The 18823-nt window shown below is 31.0% G+C and overlaps 2 protein-coding genes across 2 annotated transcripts; both read right to left on the bottom strand.

The window, feature by feature from the left end:
* Positions 1 to 1641: 1641 nt before the first annotated feature.
* LOC105773028 (ankyrin repeat-containing protein ITN1) lies at positions 1642 to 6010 on the bottom strand. Its single transcript, XM_012594603.2, has 4 exons — positions 5844 to 6010; positions 4593 to 5345; positions 3615 to 4024; positions 1642 to 3011 (listed from the first exon to the last, which is right to left on the bottom strand). The coding sequence occupies exons 1-4, from the start codon at positions 5866 to 5868 to the stop codon at positions 2181 to 2183; spliced, it is 2019 nt and encodes a 672-aa protein (XP_012450057.1). The 5' UTR covers positions 5869 to 6010; the 3' UTR covers positions 1642 to 2180.
* Positions 6011 to 16502: 10492 nt separating this feature from the next.
* LOC105774619 (3-ketoacyl-CoA synthase 19) lies at positions 16503 to 18172 on the bottom strand. The gene has a single exon (XM_012597170.2). The coding sequence runs from the start codon at positions 18114 to 18116 to the stop codon at positions 16728 to 16730; it is 1389 nt and encodes a 462-aa protein (XP_012452624.1). The 5' UTR covers positions 18117 to 18172; the 3' UTR covers positions 16503 to 16727.
* Between the last annotated feature and the right edge of the window lie 651 nt (positions 18173 to 18823).

Genomic DNA, 18823 nt, shown 5'->3' with positions numbered 1-18823 from the left:
CTCCCTAATAAGGCTTGTAACATCTACCTCGGGTTGTATTTCTTCCTCCCCTAAGTTTTGACTCATTGCTACCTACCTTACTGTCAGATCATTTACCCCTTCAGCTAACGCTACACCCTCCTTGTTTATCTTTTCCCCTAAACTCACACCCTCCTTATTTATCTTTTCAGCTCACTTTACACCCTCATTAACTACATTAACTAGGTCCTCTTTTTTCTTTGAAAGATGACTAGGTCCTCTAAAAAGGTTAAAGGTCAGTTGTGGGATATCTTATTGCAAAATAAGTACACTAACATAATGCTCTATAGAAATATGTATATGGCCAACATTAGTTAAGTGATTAGTAAGGGTAATAAAGGATGAATTGTCATAACAAACCCTAAGCTCTTCCTCTAACACTAAACTTGATTTTAAATATACAAAGCTCTGAACACTCCCATCTCTTGATTCTTGAACTATTTTTGCAAATGTTCCATATTATATAAAATAATATCTAAACCCCATTCCTCCTCTTGCCCCCAACATAGCTTAGCCTAAAAATTTTAACTAAACTACCCCTAAATGTACAATGACCGTGTTTAATCCATGTCATTTCCACCTTCTACAAACTCAACAAAAAAAACTTTTATTTTAATATATACCTAAATTTAATGCAACCCTAAACACTATTATTTAATTTCTCCAATGAAGCCCAAATATGTTTAACAAATATTATATTACCACATGCATCGACAATAATTTCATAACTAAAAATCATTATTAACTACATTATAGAAAACCAATAAATAAACTTTTACCCATACATATTTGAACACAATACACACTATTGTTATGTAAAAGTGTCTTTATAGTGTGCAAAAGTCACAATCCTTATTGTATGCACTTAACCAGTATCTTTATTGCAAGTCTTTGGTGTATATAGTAGAATGTTGCATGTCTTTCTTGTAACTTTGAAAACACACACGTTATATATATGGGCCATATATATATTTATATATTACTAGTTCACAAGAATTTTAATGGAAAACATGTTTTCTTACTATGTTTGGCTAATGAATTTTATTTTTCACAAGTTCTTTTTTTACTAAGTTTGGGCAATGAATTTTATTGTAAATAATTCTTTTTACCTTTTCATAGAGGATATCAACTTTTAGGAAAATTTTCACCAATATGTTTCAACACAGTATCTAGATGGTTTATGGTGGTGACTCACATTGTGATGGTATGAAGAGCCACTAAAACGAAAGCAGTTCACATCGTGAACAGTGTTGAGAACTGCTGGATTCAGGGGTTTGAGAGAGTAAATTGGGTTTGTTTTATTTTCTCCTTTTATCTAGATAGAGTGGCTTGTGTCAGTCTAAGATATTACCGGAGCAAACTTAAATGAAACTGGAAGAAATGTTTGTTGAATCCCTGAAAATAGCATCCGAACAATGCTAAAAAATTGGGACGAAACACCGCAATGCATCGCCTATTTCTTGCGGTGGTCAGCTGTTCTATGGAGAGGCTTATTAACACAATCTTATTCTATTCTATTTCTATTTGACTTTTAAAAATTCCAAAAACTGCAAACAGTAAATTTAAAAAACAATAATAAAAAAGGGGCAAATCCAACAACCATCACCCCTGTGGGACACTAACTAAATAAAAAACAAGCATGTATTGCAATAAAAATACAGTTTAATCACAGCAAAAGTTAATCATTCATACATTTCAGGGCCAGGGTTTTAATAGATATTGACACTTTCGAAGAGTTGGAAACATATGAATGGTTTGAATCTGACAATAGATTCAGTGTTTACCAGACTTGACTCCAAGAAACGTCGAGCCATATTCAAGCTCTGATATCGTATGCAAGTGAGAACGATGGACGGAAACTCATTCCATTAGCCACCAAAGAACTAACATACGGTTTCAACAAACTTGACAGGACATACAACAAATAACCATATTTTCTTCCTTACTTCTTAACTAAGAAGTCCATGATTAGTTGTCCGAATTGCTCATACCTCGTGATCCATGGCCATGAATGCAGGGTGTGCCGGGTGCATATACTAACTAACAGGAAGATGCTGAAAGTTATTATCCTTATTTAATCTTATTTTCATCATTTGCCATATCGGGTCTCATTTCTAACATATCTTCCATTTTTCCATTAACAGAAGCCAGAGATTCAGAGATTAGAGGGCATAAATCCTATCGACTTCAACTTCCGAATTAGTGAAGTCGGAATGAAGCAACGAGTTGGATCCGCTCCTCCTTGAATTCTTTCCCCTCTTCCTTCTAGTCCTCTTCGATCTCACCACATAATAAGTCATGGTGCCAAGAACCCCAGCCATAATCAGACCCCCTACAACGGTAACCAAAATAGCAGCCCACTTATGTTTCCGGCCAACCACTATATACGAGGAGGCCATAAAGGCAACTGAAGTACACACAGAAGCCAACCACATCAACTTGTTAATCACTTCCACTACCTGCTTCTCGGCTTTGGTTTCACCCCGGACCAACGTAATTTGAACAACGACAACAGCCAAAGAGGTGAAGAGAGCAATAGCATTGAAGATGAAGAAGATTTTAAAAGAACTTGATTTTACCACCACGGCAACTCCACTATCTTGATCTCCTCCAGGCACGGTAAATATAGCCGCAAAAGCAACAGTTGCAAATAGAACAGCTACCACGGTCACGGAATTGGTGGCATTATTGATTCCTTCTCGGTGGAGTTTTCTAAGTTCCTTTGAAATATTATGAACATTTTTGTTGGTTCTTTTGGTTTGTTCAAGCTGCGTATGGACATCTTTCTTAATTTGTGTCACAGTCTGCCTCAACTCGTCTCTCGGTTGATTCAGTTCATTAGCTCTGAGAGCACCACAACGAGAAAGGCAGCTCTTTATTTCTGTGGACTCTGCAGAGAGGGGAAGCCCTTCAGCTAAGTCAAGGGCTGTTTTATGGTCTCTGGTGAGTGCATTGACATTTGTATCAGGAAGGGACAACAACTCATGTACGATCTGCAAAGCAAATATGAAGATTCATTAATATGAAACAGTTTCATAAAAATTGTAAGGAATGTCACAAAATATAGGAAATCTATGTTACTTGGACTTGGGCATGAGTGTCAAATATGGCTATGTGCTCAACACAGATATGTTCAATATTTTCAAAGTTTTCCTATGTATCTAGAGATCCTTCAAGGGTTATATGCTCATACCATGTCCAGATATATGTTGGAAAAGAAAAATGAAAAGTCAGAGCATACACATCCATATCCCGTAGACCAGGATCCAAATAACATAGATTCTATAAACCATTCACTAAATAAACTGATGTCTAGAATTGAAATTTTCAGTTGAATACATATTAACATGACATCCTCGTCTCTCGCTGCATTCAACCTTGTCTTTCTAACATGCCATACATGTTACTAAACTATTTCAAGGATGTTACTGCAGCACAAAATTGCGTTTGGGTTTTAATGGACATAAATTTGTATTACTATATAATCTCCTACACACCATTTGAACGGCATCCGAATTATGGAAAAATAATATGCAGCATCCGTGATACATATGCTTCTACCTCTATAGCAAGAAGGAATGAGAGAAACGTTATACCTCTGCTCTCTTTTTCCTAGTGGCGACATGCAGTGCAGTGTTACCGAACTTGTCCGGGAGCATCACAATAGCCGCATCTGCCTCAAGAAGCAACTTCACCACTTCGCAGCTCTGTCCCTTAACAGCCATGTGCAATGCCGTTTGTCCTTTCTTGTCAGTTCTTCTCGCCAACTGTGCGTCTTTGCTCAGCAATGCTTCTACGACATCTATGTGCCCCTGTCGAGCAGCTAGATGTAATGCGTTTTTCCCATTTGATCTTGTACCCTCTAGCAAGCCACCATCTCTCAGTAGCAGCTCATTGACTACTGCCGTATGCCCTTTGGTAGCTGCAGAGATAAGAGGGGTTGCATTTGACGGCCCAAATGTTTGGCATAGGCTGGGATCATGATCCAGGAGTACCTGTACAATATCTGCAAGGAATGGACCCGGGTCACCTTTCCAAACTAGAATCTACAAAACACAACTGAAATAGGACTACTAGTCTGTAGAAACAAAAGCTAATAATACGATGAAAGATTGCTCCGAAGGTTGAAAGAGGATGGCACCTCATCATTCTGCATAGTCGATAAATCATATAGCAGACGGCGTTAAGCATTTCATAACATTAGTATGACAATATTGAATATGTTGTCTTGCACTTCAAATCTCCATCATAATTCCCAAATAATCATAATTTCTTTTGTTTTGTCGTAGACAAAAAACCTTGCTGAAAGGAACGGATTATATATGACATTAATCAAAGGCAACCAAGTAAAAGTAATCCATTTTTACTTTTTGGTTCAAAATTTTCTCTCCCCCATTTACCAACATCTTTCGAGCTATCAAAAATAGCTTTATCATCAAATTTATTCATCAGACTTTGAGACCAACTTGAGCCAGTACTTTTACTAAATACCATATTCGCAAGAACTTGACTAACCAATTGAAATCAAATAACAGCACAAGCAAAACCACAAAATGAAAGCTAAAAATCATTACCATGGTGCCCTTGGCTTGCAGCAATATGCAATGGATCAAACCCAGATTTGTTCTTCTTAGTAACGGTCTCTTTGTTTGAGTATTTTAACAACTCCTTGACAACATCAAGATGCCCTTTCTCTGCAGCAGTAAACAAGGCAGTCTCCCCCAACTCATTCACCTCGTTTACCACACTAGCCTGTATCTCTGAAACCTCCATATCGAAATCTTCCCCACTCGCAGTCTTCATCATCTGAGAATCAATGTCGGCAAGAATCTGCTTTACAGCAGCCAAATCACCACGCTGCGCTGCCAAGTGCAGCTCAGTGTCATTATGGCGTCCAGTTACCTGCTTCACATATTTCTTTTTGGCAGCCTGATCAATGCGCTTGCCGGAATTTGACAGGACCAGAGCAGGGGCATTTGTTGTTGATGATGGTGATGGAGTCGCCGAGGGTTCTCCAGTACCAGAACTGGAACTGGTGAGGCTACTGGACATTCTGTCAATTCGCTTAGCAGAATTCGATAGGATCAAAGCTGGTGTCTTTGCTATAGACGAGGGTGATGGTGTTGCTGAGTGGTCTGTAATACCGGAACTGCAACTAGTGAGGCTACTTCCCATTCTATCGATACGCTTGCCGGTATTTGTTAGGATCAAAGCCGGAGTCGGCGCTGCTGCAGTTGAGGACGGTGATGGTATTGGCGAAGCTTCCATGCCAGAATTATGACTCGGATGTGGACTCTCCAGTCCTTTCTCCAGATCCATATCTCCACCTTAACAATCAACAATCAATCACTAATCAATATAATTACTAAACAAACCATACTTTTGTTATAATCCTTAACCCCACCACCAAAAATTAGAAAATTCGATTTTTCAGCTCCTATCAAGGAATCAATTACCAAAAACGATGCCTCCTTCCAATTTCTTCATCTTTATTCTTGATTTCTAACTAAAACCACCACATAATTCAAAATCAAAGAACCCGACTTCCCAAATTATTTCTAAAAAACTAAGCTCCAAGGGATCTCGATATATACTAAGCTAAAGTTCAGCTAAAATTCAATTAAAAAAACAGTAAGTCAACTGAACTAAGCTGTTTTCCTATTTTAAAAAGAACCCATTAAATATTTTGAAGAAAGAATGAAAACCCATAAATCGAAAGTGAATCTTTAAGCTAGAGGATCCGGTTCAAACTTTGCAACAAAAAAGAATGAAAAATAAAATAGTGAAAACATACAGATGAGTCAAGGAAGAGTCAATAGTGTTACCTTCTTGGATTGAAGGAGAGGCCATGGTTGGTTGAAAAAAGAGAGAAGCAAAGGTGAGAAGCAAATGGAGAGAGATGAAGGGAATCTTTATTATTCTATAAGAATTAAAATAGTAAAGATGAAAAGGACAAAAGAACACAGAAGAAAGTTCAAAGAAAAAAAAGATAAAAACAACAGAAAATCATGGTGGTTGGCTGAGGAAGGTGGGGGGAAATTTCTATACCTACATTCAACCGAGTGAAATTGACATCTTAATTTCTTTTTCTGTAACAATTTTGACAAAATTACTAGAATTATCATAATTTTCGTAAACATAAGAATAATACAGTTCAACAAATTAAACTTAAAAGTGCGAATCGAATTAAGACTCGATCAATTTTAAATCAACAATATTACCATTTTAACCCAATATTTATTTACTTTTATATAATCTTTTTCCATTTCCTTTTTGGTTAATAATATTTTTCATTTTCATTAGTGAGACAAATTTATATGATATATTCTCAATTTGTAATTTTATCATTTTAACTCATATTTGATTTTAAGCTTAATGAACTATACTTATCTTTAGAGGCATCTAGAATTTTTTCCAAATTACTACTTAAATTATCATTTCGTTACTTGGTTTAGTCATTCTTTTTCTAACTACTTAAATTCAATTTAGTCATTCTCTTTCTAACGGTGTTAAAAAATTCAATTGTCACGTGGTACCAATCAAGTTGTATCATGTGGCACATCTAGTCAATCATGTTGTGCCATGTGATAATTAAATTTATTTAAAATAAAAATATTAAATTTAAATTAAAAGAAACACCTCGTTTATTGGTCGTTCACCACTGTTGACCATCCACGTGATTCTATTAGAACATATCATCTATACTTTTATTTTTAATATTATATATATTATATTGCTTAAAAATTATAAAAATCATATATAATATATAAATAATTCAAAAATTTAAAATATTTTTTATAAAATTTTAAAAGTAAAATGATATATAAAATTGAAAAATTATAAAAAAGTATTTCAATTTTTTAAAATTGCAAAAATTTTAAATTTTCAAAACTTCAAATTCTAAAATGACGTGACTTCATTTACGGTAGTGGTATTTTTCATTGGTATTGCAAATGGAATTTTGGCTACATGTCATTTGGCTAAAGATAAATGATTTAATTATTGTTTGCTAGTAATTGATTTTTCATAAATAAATATGTAATAGTTACCGTGAGATAATATTGGATCATATTGAGTAAAATGATTTAACTCGAATAGGTTAAGAATATCTTATAAGGTAACACATATGACAATGTCATTGGACACGTACTTAATGAGTTGCTTTCAAAATAGTATATAATGGGAAGAAGTTAGTCATGATACTTTAATGGAATAACTCTATAATTAAATAATATTATAAATTAATAGATGAAGAGTCGAAACTTAATTACATATCATTTGAGCCCTACTTATATATATTCAATCGGTCCCTCCATTAATTCAAGACAACCTTTGACAATTTCCATTTGAATTGATGTGATGAATAAATTAAAACGAAGAATTAGAGAAATAGATAACATGTATCACTATCCATAGTAAATACGTTTTCTTGCAATAAGAAGATGACTTAAAGATTAAATTATTTCTTTGAATTATTATTTTGATTATAATTTAATAATTAAAATCTAAAGTGAAAATTAAATTAATTAGTAAACTTATTTACTTATATATTCTAGTACAATAAATTAGTCATGACTTTAACCTAATTAGAATTAGGTTAAGAAAATAATTTCATTGGGAAAATAATTAAATTTATTTTAATTAATTAAATAAATAAATAATATTTTGGGAATAGAAAATTTTCTATTAGATTGGTTAAATTCTATGAATTGGTAAAAGGATCAGATAACACATATAATTATATACATTAGACAGACCTGATGGCTCATCTTAGTACATGATATGCAACACCCCTAGTTCCTAGAGAATAGGGTGTCACCCATAGCCTATCCCAGTAAAGATAAGTGTATTTTCAATTAAAATATTATTATTTATTATTTTGTTACCCCTTATTAAGTAGATATCTTGTAGCTTTTCCCTATAAAAAAAAAAGCACATATCGAGCGTTGAAACTCTGCTAGAAAATAGCGATAATTTATTTAAAGATAAATTTTATTTTCTTGAATTATCAATTTTTGGTTTTTAGTCCATAAAGAGAAATTGATCTCCCTACTAAATTATCAATAAAGTTTTGTTGTGTTTATTGATTTGTAGTAAGCGGAAGGTTCGAGAATAGTGAAGAAAATCATATTGATAAAAAGCTAAAAAAAAATGACCTAAATCACCTATTCCAAAACACAAGTGTAAATTTGATAAAAAAATTTATTGTTATAAATAACACAACCGTTCAATTTTTTTTACAAAAACATCTATTTGACTTTCGTTTACAATTTATTTGCCCTTGTCTACTTGGACCACTCATACTCGAATTCAATTTAAAGTCAATATTATATGTAGGTGCAGACTTTGTGGGCATTTAAATCTTCTAATATCACAAATCTCAAGCTCCTTAGTTTCACACACCTTTGTCGCCATAATCTTCATTTAACCAACATCAATCCCCAAATTCTTCTTCTTCTACGAGTCGATTGATAACCTCCACCATAGATGGTTGTCATCTCCATTATTATGAAGGGTTGGACAACCTTCATTCAATTTTAATTTTAGGATATCAATCAATTTCTCACATTTATACAAATCATCATTTTATTATATGTTTTGATCATATCTGTTCTTTTTCACACAATTCTTAGAGGATAATATGCTTCAGCGCACTCAAATTCACGTCCTCCTGTATTAACAAAAATGCTTATACTAATTGAATTAAGATTCAATTGACATGTAAATATCCATATTTGAATAGTTAAAGACTGTCCAAATACCACTCAACGTCCCTCATAAAGAACTTTACTATAATAATTTCACCAAGTAATAATCATTTTTTAAGGGTGGGTTTGGGTGGACAGTGCTTTTATTTACGGTTAGTGTAAAAATAATCATGATGATAAGATTAGATAATGCAATAATACTGTAACGTGAGACTGAAAGTAAACTAAACATACCGTACCGCACCTTATATGAGATGCGACCATTCTTATACAAAACCTTAATCACTGTGAGATGGTCTTAGTCAACTAACCTCCTATCCCTCACCGACCCATAAAATTATCCTTAAAGGACATAGATTCCTCCATTAATGCATCAATCGGTTCACCTCCAATGGCAAGAGGATTCCTCATAGAGTTTTCAGGCTACATTCATTTAATTTTTTTCTTTTCTTAATACTCAGAAGAAATTCCTCGTAGAGTTTGGTCTTGAGATTTGGTTCACTCATTATTTTATACGCATGTGGACTACATGCTGTTTAATAGACTTATCATAGAAGCGGGTAGGTACCATCGGATATTGAATCAAAGTTTTAATAACTTCAATTATATTTAAATAATATATATTAGAATTTTTAAAATGAAAATTTTATATATTTAGTTCTTTTATATTTAAATTAAATGATATATATTTTATAATCATTTCTAAATTTAATAAATAAACAAAATTAAAATTATAAATTATAAAATATAATGATAATAATTTTAAATATTAAGATATATTATTATTTATGAAATTGTTATTTATTTTTATGATAATTTTATATATTTTATTTTCTTATATAAAAATTTACTTCCACATGTTAGTTAAGTAAGTTATTCACGTCGACTTTGGATTTTAGAACTTGCAATAATATATATATATATATATATGATTGTAGTTGTTATGCATATAAATTTTGAATCGATTTCATATATCTATCATATTAATTTAAAATATAATAAATATTAATTTATATTGAATGGATGAAAGCTTTTTTACTTAAAACAAATAGTTAGAAATTTTAATTTACAATGAATAAACATTTATGGTTTATATGAATAATATATGAAATACAATGGTTGAATCATTGAAACGATTATCATAGAAAAAGTTATGAAAATATGTAAAACTATTTTAATTTTTACATTAATATAAGTGGATTCCTCTCAAATATATCTATATTATTATTTAAACCCTTGACTAAGTTTATGTTATGAGTCAAACCGCATCAACTTGGTTAAAAAGTTACGAAAATATCTTTTGTATTTAAAATAAGTTATATTATTCTAGGGTATTTTAATCTTTTGATTTAAAAAACTAATAAATAATTTATATATGTCGATTTGGACTCATGACATTTGAGTCGATAAAACTTTAGTTTTATTGCTCAACCAAATAAATATATAACAAAGATAATGTTTTTGAATAAAAATTGCTTTTAAACAAACACTTAATGAAGTCCGAAGTAAAAATCTATTTCAAGATATTTTTAAACTCTAATCTATCTTCAAACACTTTGAAAATTATTTTGAATGCTTAAAAAATATTTTTGGAGAGGTGAAAAACTGCTCCCTACACTTATAAAATTGTTTTAAGTTTCGAAGTTCAAGAATATTAAGCAAAAACCAAGCCTATCGATACCTAGACATTTTTATCAATTCCATACCTAGTAGTGATACGAAATTGCCATTTTGACTTGAAGGAATTTTTTAGCAAAAGAAAATAGTACCGATACTTATCATTAAGTATCGATATCTTCATATTTTTATCAATACATTTTTTGGTATCGATATGAAATTGGCAGTCTAACTTCGAGGGAAAATTGAGTAAAAGTGTTAAGTATTGGTATTTGCAATTAAGTATTGATACCTGTCAGAAATTTATTGATACCCTCTCTTGGTATCGATATCATTTTAAGGTTCGATGTTTTAAAAAATATACAAGAAATTACCTGAGTATCAATACCCATAAAAAAGTATCGATAAATTTCTCCAGATATCGATGTGAAAAAGAGCCAACGGTCACTAAATTAAATGTTAAATACTACAAATATCAATACCCATATGTAGCACCCTACACCTGACCCAACTATCAGATCCAGGTATAGAACGTCACAAATAAAAACCAACTGGTGTAATGAAAAACATTTGAAAATTTTGAGCACTTTAGCTGGGTGGATACTTTGCAAGCTGGGCCGTTAACCCAAAATATCGAACAACATATGGTACTTTTAAGAACACTTGAAAACAGTATTACACCAAAGCACCGTTTGGCGGAGTCCTTAATAACATTTACAGGATGTATAACAGGGTAGTGCATTGCCTCGCAGGACTGCTCATGAGAATCCAAAAATACAATATCATCATTCAAATAAAAGCTTCCTATTCCGATTTTAAATAAATTAATCTTTTTATTTAAAAATAAATAAATAAATATTTTGTATCTAAGGAAAATTGAACCCGTGACATTTAGGTCAATAAAATTTTAATTTTACTATTCAACCAAAGCTTTAATTCAAAATATTCCTATACATTTTAATTTTATTATGCACACTTTATTACTCCATCAATTGTATGTATTGATAATGTTATCGACTGAGTTGTTATCGCAAGTTAACTCGACTTTAACCCAAGATTCATGACAACACTAAGATAAGCAATTATAGTGCATTTCATATTCTTAATCTAGTGTATTTACGTGTTTAAATTTTATTTTACTCACAATTTAATATAAATTTTTATTTTAATATCGTACATATTACATGTGTTATTATTAATTCATTTCAAACCAAACTTTTATTATTTATTGTTTATTATTTTTAAATATGTAATTTCCATACAGATTAAAATTTTAATATTTATCAAATAATCAATAAAATTACTAGTATTAAGAGTCGACATTTTGTCTTAATTTTTATGGAAACTTGATAATAATTGGGGAATTTTCTTAGGCACAACATTTACTTTGTTTTTTTTTTCTCTTTAGCTTTTCTTCATTGTCTCGCACTACAAAAGGAGAGGAAACATTTCATGCATCCAATTGAATCATTTTCCATTATTTTAAAAATTCATTATAAATATTTAACGAATTAGTTATATAAAATGAAATAAAAGCTACTAAATATATATTTTATAAATATTTTTTCATTTAAAAATAATTTATTCTTTAAGAAACTATAATTAATGCTTGGTAGATAATATACAGATTATACAATAACAATTCATTAAAAACAAATCTTTGTTGATAATGAACTTCTAGTGGAATCATTGTTGGTTGGTAGATCTGTCAATAGAAAAATGGTGGAGCTACGTTTGATTCATGGTATCTTTAATCATAAATAGAAGGTGTGCATTCGTCATGTTCCTAGATCCCAAAATGCGGTTGTTGATCATATGGCAAGGCTTGAAGAATCTGGTCCTCCAAATTTGGTTGTTTTTTATGAACCTCAAATTTCAGTCCAGTGACTTCTATTAATCGATAAAAGGAGCTTTCATAGTTCTTAAAAAGTATGTTTTTCTTTTTGTTATCGCTCTACCCCCCAAAAAAAAAATCTGTCTTTTTGCTTTTCTGTTAAGGTATAGTATATATATATACTTGTAAAATTGAACTTAAAAATAGAAAGATGAGTAATAACTCTTATGAAAAAAAAGAGCTCTTGAAAATAAGCAAAAATTTTCCCTCCTCTTGTTAAAAATAATTCATGGAAGTGGATAAATGTTATCACTTGAATTAGTTTATTGCTAATCGATATATAATACTCTTACCAAACATAGCATTAAAAAATAAGGTTGAAAAGCAAACTAAGTGAAAAATGAAAATTGTTGAAATTGGATGGAAAAATAAAATTAAGAGATGAGTGATCAAAATGTCAAATTTTGAATGCACTAGTGATAAAATTAAAAGATTTTGTAATTGAAAGACCAAAATAGAAATACCTTAATAGTTGAGTGACCATAAACGGAATTAACTGTTTTTTTGTTTGTTTGGGCTAAGATTAATTGCTTGTGGGCTATAACTATGCCCAACAGTCCTTTGGGTTATGATATTAATAGGTAGACATGTTATCCGCCTCATATGTCTGACTTTATTTGGGTATAAAACTGTATAATATTTTTCAGCATTCAATTATAATATTATATATTGCATAAATTTAATTTTAATAATATTTTTATTTTAATAAGGCACAATGTCAAATTTAGTCCTTAATGCTTGCATTTTTAGTCAATCTAGCCCTAATTATTATTATTTTAGTTAAATTTGACCCCAATCTTTTAAAAAGAATCAAATCCGACTATCAACCTTTTGAAAAAGAATTGAAATGATTTTTTTACAAAATACTGTCTAAAATATTAAAATTTTAAATGTGACTGCTTACATGGCAATCTACTTGTACTTCACGGTGTTCTTTTAAAATTTTTATGAACTTTTTATATTTTTTAATTATTTATTGACGTGACATATAAGACAAATAGTGACATGTTAGCATAAAGTACACATAAACTGCCATACGTAAGATTTAACGTTTTAGGCAGCATTTTTGTTAGAAACAATAATTTAATATTTTTAAGTTGATAATTAAATGTAACTCTTTTTAAGATATTAAAAACTAAATTGATAAAAATCCCTAAACACTTTTCTTTATAACCAATGCTAGGGCTCACTTAAAACAGCAAAATGAAGGTCTATTTTGATGTGCTTAAACATGAAAGCTAAACCTATTGACTTAGGTCAGTAACATGACACTTGGGACAGAGTAGCTTGAAGATCATATCATGTAGGCTGTTATCGTTTAACTTATTGTCGGCTACACTTTAAATTTGATTAATTATTAGTCAGTCCTTACAAATTTAATAATTCACATATTAATATCGTATTCTGTATGGTTGTGACAAATAAGACATAAGTTCGAGTGCAGGGTGACACAAATTTAAACGTAATTGTACTTGAGATGTCTTTCTATTATAGGTAATTTATTAAATTAGTTTCTCTATTATTAATTTAGTTCTTATATTAATAAAAAATTAAATAAGGCTAAATTGAAATAGATTTAACATTTATTGTTAAAAAATTATTTTTTATGGTTCTGGAAATGACAAATTGAACTAAAATTGAAAAAAAAATTTAATTTCAAGATATTTTTTATACAGTAAATGTTAACTCTGTTACAATTTAGACTTATTTGATTCTTTTTAATAGTATAAGGATTAGTGGTTGTCATGGACCGAATTGGGTTTGGGTGGGGCTCATGCAAGGTATCTAGACCAATTTTCTAAGCTCATGCCCGACCTAACCCGAAAAATGGGCTTACTTTTTGTCTAAGCCCGACACAATTTAAGAAAGGTAAAATCGGGCTCGACCTAGCCCGTCCATATTTGGTTTTTTTAGATTAACTTTTCTTTACTTAAAAAAAATATACACTAAATGCACTAAAAATACGCTAAAATACACTAAAATAAAAGTTTTCTAACACATTAAAAAGTATTCATATTAAAAAAACACTACATTAATATAATAAATGTTTTATTATATTAAAAAACACAAATAAATATAATAAATATTTTATTGTATTAAATATAAATTTTATATTTTATATTTTGAGTTGGGTTATGTAGTTGGGTAAATTTTTTTTTTTTGTAAGTTTTGGATAATGAATTTAATTATTATTGAGTTAGTGATTTCATATAAATATAAATATATATAATTATTTAACATATATAATTAATATAATACTTTTATAACATAATATATTTGGGTCAGGCTGGACTCAAGCCGAAAGATCTTGCCCAAGGCTCAGTAAATATAGAAAATGGGTATTAAATTTTACTCAAGCTCATTTTTTGGATTTTATATTTTTGCTTAAACCCTCTCATTTTACAAGCGAACCATCAGACCTAAACAAATAACTCGATCTATTAACAAGTCTAATAATAACTAATTAGATAAGTCGTTATAATATAGGTACCTCTTAGATACTTTAACCCAAATTTAAAGCAAAGGAGACAGGTAATTGGGGTAGTTGGTTCATTTTAATGTGGATCTGAGGAAGTTATGATATCTCTTCGGTCATAAATGAAATCTGGTCTACTTATGTGCTACATGTAGGTTTATTCGTTTGTCCAACCGCGTTTCAATATTTTATTTTTCCGAATTTTTAGTTTAAATTTAGGTGCAGGCTTTAAAATTATTATTCTCTCTCAATTTTTAATATACATTAAGCAAATTATTCTCTTTTAAAAATAAAATAATTTAGTGTTTCTTAATTTCAAAAGTGAGGAAGTAATAATGTTCACTTTTCGGTCAATTTATTTTACTTTTGATTATTTTAAAATAAATTTAATATTTAATCTCTCAATCTTTGCATTTTTATTAATTTGATCCAGATTCTAAAGGAAATCAATATAAATTTATAAATTTTTATATTTCTAAATAAACTTTATTTAATTTTTAGAATTGGGATCAAATTGATAGATTATGTAAATATTAAGAGCTAAATTTATTAATACACCAATTTAAAAAAAGTAAATTGATGGAAAAGTGAATGCTACTGCTAATTAATTTTAGTTACTCACTTTCAAAATTGGTAAATATTAACTTTCTCCGCTCTTTTGAGAAATGACAGATTACTAATTATAGAAATTAAAAAAAAAGCAAATATTAATTTTAGTCCTCAAATTTTATCTCTATCCCTACCTAAACATTGACTTCAAATTAATTGTACGGATAACCGGAGTTCTGAAGAAGTGGATAGGGAAAGTTAAAAGTAGGCATAAAGATGATAGTAAGTCAAGTGGCCAATGTGAATAAAGATTTTCCTATCTCATTAAAGTATAACTATTTAATGCTTCTTCCTCTTCCATTTTTTTTCTCTTCTTTTCATACTGATGCTTTCTAAGCCTAAACGTGATTGGGAAAAAAATTGAAAAAAAAAAAACTCAGAGAGAACGTTTTGTAATCGGTCACATTAGGGTGAGTAAAAACATATATCTATTTAATTTTAAAAAAGTTTTGGAAACGATATAACTTTATAGTTTTTCAGGAGGATTCTTTTGATTTTGCTAATATAATACAGTCTTTGTGGTGTTGGGCAAGATATATTGAGCTTCGAGCATTAATCGACGTAGGAATTATTGGTGGAGTCCATCATCTACTGGTTCTTTTAAATTAAATGTTAATGGTGCTCACAATCCATCTTTGGGTCTTGCAGGCAAGAGATGAGTATGGTAGGTGACTATGGGGGATTGAGAGAAATATTGAAAAATGTAGTGTTGAACAAGCTTAACTTTGAGTTGTTTATGATGAACTTCATCTAGCATGAGATTTTAAATGGAAAGAGGTCATCTTGAGATTGATTGCGTTCAGGCTATTAAAGGTATTCATGGTGGCCTTAAAGGACAAGTAAATAGAGATTTGATTTTACGAATCTAACAACTGTGTAGATGTGAATGGCGAGTGGTCATTAAGCAGATTTCAAGATAAGCGAATTTTGCTCCCCACATTCTGGTGAGTTTAATGAAAGAGTTTCTGCTTGAACCCCGAGTTCCTTGTTGTCTAATTTTCTATTTGATTATAATTAATTCTCTATTATTACTACCAACAATAATAGTTCAAATTAAAGACCAAATGTTTTCAGACCCCTTTTTCAGCAATTCTCCCTAAAACCCTAAAATAATCCCATCTTCTAGAAGTAGTTCTCCCTTAAATAAATAATTGAAAACATTATACAAACATGACATAAATATTCAAATATTTCAAAATTTATTAATCTATCACAAGTTTTATAAATAAATAATAGTAATGCAATAAAGAGAAAAGAAAATACAAAAAAGGGTTCATCAATAAGCATACTAATCATAAACAAAATAATTCGATTTAATTTTTAAAATATTTTTATGATAAACCTATAGTATTCTATTTCTTCTTCTTTCTTTTTTTTAATTCAAACTATTGAAAAATAATTCAACTCAATTTTTGATTTTTTCGATTTTTTTGTTCGGTTGGGGTTCGAGTTCATTGACCCAACTGTACTTCTCCAAGAACGACGTATTGGCAGTAGATTTCACAGGATATCGACTGATACAATCTTTCCACACGTTAACGTCATCCATGGCGTCCTTCATGACTTCCCATACACAATTATTACATTTAAAACCTGCTCCAAGACTGATCATCAATATCCTATCACCTTTCTTAAGCCTCTTCTTAGCTTCCATGTAACTTAAAACATACCATATTCCGGCCGCGGACGTGTTCCCGAACCGATGAAGTGCCATCCGAGTCGGTTCGAGGTCGTATTCGTTTAGCCCTAGACTTCGTCCCATTGCATCAATCACTGCCCTTCCACCAGGATGAATGCAGAAATGTTGAAACCCGGATTTCATATTCAAGCTTGGAGTTTTGCCCTTGTTGTTATTCGTTTTCGAGTGTAAGAACGAAACCGTCGCGTACCGAACAAGTTCGCGTAACGGTAGCGTCTTCGGGAGTAAGACTCGAAAATTCATCGTTACGGCTTTCGCAGCGGCTTGTGGCAGGCTTTTCGAAAGTGAAAAGCCGCAGTAGCCTTGGGAATCTTCGACCCTGGTGCAACTTTGATAAGCTTCGTCACTTGCTCCACCATGGAAACGAACAGAAAGCTTTAATTTCATCAAAGATTTATGTTTCATCGAGCTTTTATTCGTCAACAACAACGAACACCCTCCCAATCTGAACAAAATATTGGGAAGCATCATCGATCTTTCGTTGCCGCGATACCAATTCGGAATCAAAGATTCCGAGCTAACAATCACTGCAAATGAGTTCATATACGTTTTGAACAAATGATGTACGAGGTCGACCGCAATAACACTAGCACTGCACCCCATTCCAGAGAGATTAAACACTTTAACATCATCCCTCATCTTGTATCGGTTAATAACCCGAGCCGGCAACGACGGAACCGAAGTAATCATCGAGATAGTGATCACGAGGATATCGATTTCCGAAGGGGAAACTCCGTTGTTATCAAAGAGTTTATCGAGGGTTCCGAAGACGATATCGTCGACCTCCGAAAGCGAACCAGAAAGATTCGGGGTTTCTTCAGTGCCATCAATGACGTTTCTTGGGCCGTAAGTTTCTTCACCGATGCCAGCATTAACCATTGTCCGAAGCAAGAACTTGTATTGGTCTGAACCCAGGTTTTTGTTCCTCAAAATGAGTTTCCCACAAGTTTCGGTATCGAGTTTCAGGTCATCTGAAGCTTTGTAACACTCGTACCCTAAAAGATAACAGTTTTGGTTCCTCTTTTGTAAATATGACTTGTAAATGAAGAAAATGAAGCAAAGAAATAATAACGATATTGCCATGAAAAGATCCATTGATTAAGAGAGAAAAAAGAGAGAAGTTTTAAGCTTTTCTGGAATCTTTTTTAGGGACGTTCATGTATGAGACTGTGCATCTATTTATGCTTAAAAATTCTCCATCTCTTTTGGCATAATTTTTTTCAAAAAAAATTGAATTTCAACCATAACTTTGTCAACTGACAACTGAGTTAAAATTTATAGATTTATTTTAATTTTTAAATGTTCAGATAATTATAAATTTTAATTATTTAATAAATTATACTATTTAATGTGGAAAATAAATAATTTTAAATTATGAGACTATTACCATTGTGATATTATAAAATTTGGTCTTCACAGGGATAAAAGATCGATTTTTGAATGAATTGCTTAGAATTAATAAAAAAATTAAAATCAAGATAAAAATTAGTGAAAAATTTGATCTTTATAATTTTAATATTTATAAAATTTTAATTAATTAATTAATTAATTATTAGACTAACTATCTGATTGAGTTAAAAATAAGTCCTTCGATGAGTTTGATCACAAATTTTAAAAGATTGCATAAAAGGGTTTGAAAATATGGTCACCAACTTGTACCGTGGGAATAGTATTCAGCATTTAGTTTGCTTTAGACTTTTAGTAGGGTAGAAGATGGTGGTTGAGTTGAGAGTAGCACAGGGGAATAAACAACTGGAAAATGGGTGTTTGGGTGGAAAGAAAATTAAAAAAAAAAACAAAAA

Source organism: Gossypium raimondii, chromosome 6, assembly GCF_025698545.1.
Source record: "Gossypium raimondii isolate GPD5lz chromosome 6, ASM2569854v1, whole genome shotgun sequence".
Taxonomy (NCBI): Eukaryota; Viridiplantae; Streptophyta; class Magnoliopsida; order Malvales; family Malvaceae; genus Gossypium; species Gossypium raimondii.
The sequence above is the reverse complement of the archived record's forward strand: the minus strand, read 5'-3'. Positions and strand labels throughout refer to the sequence as shown.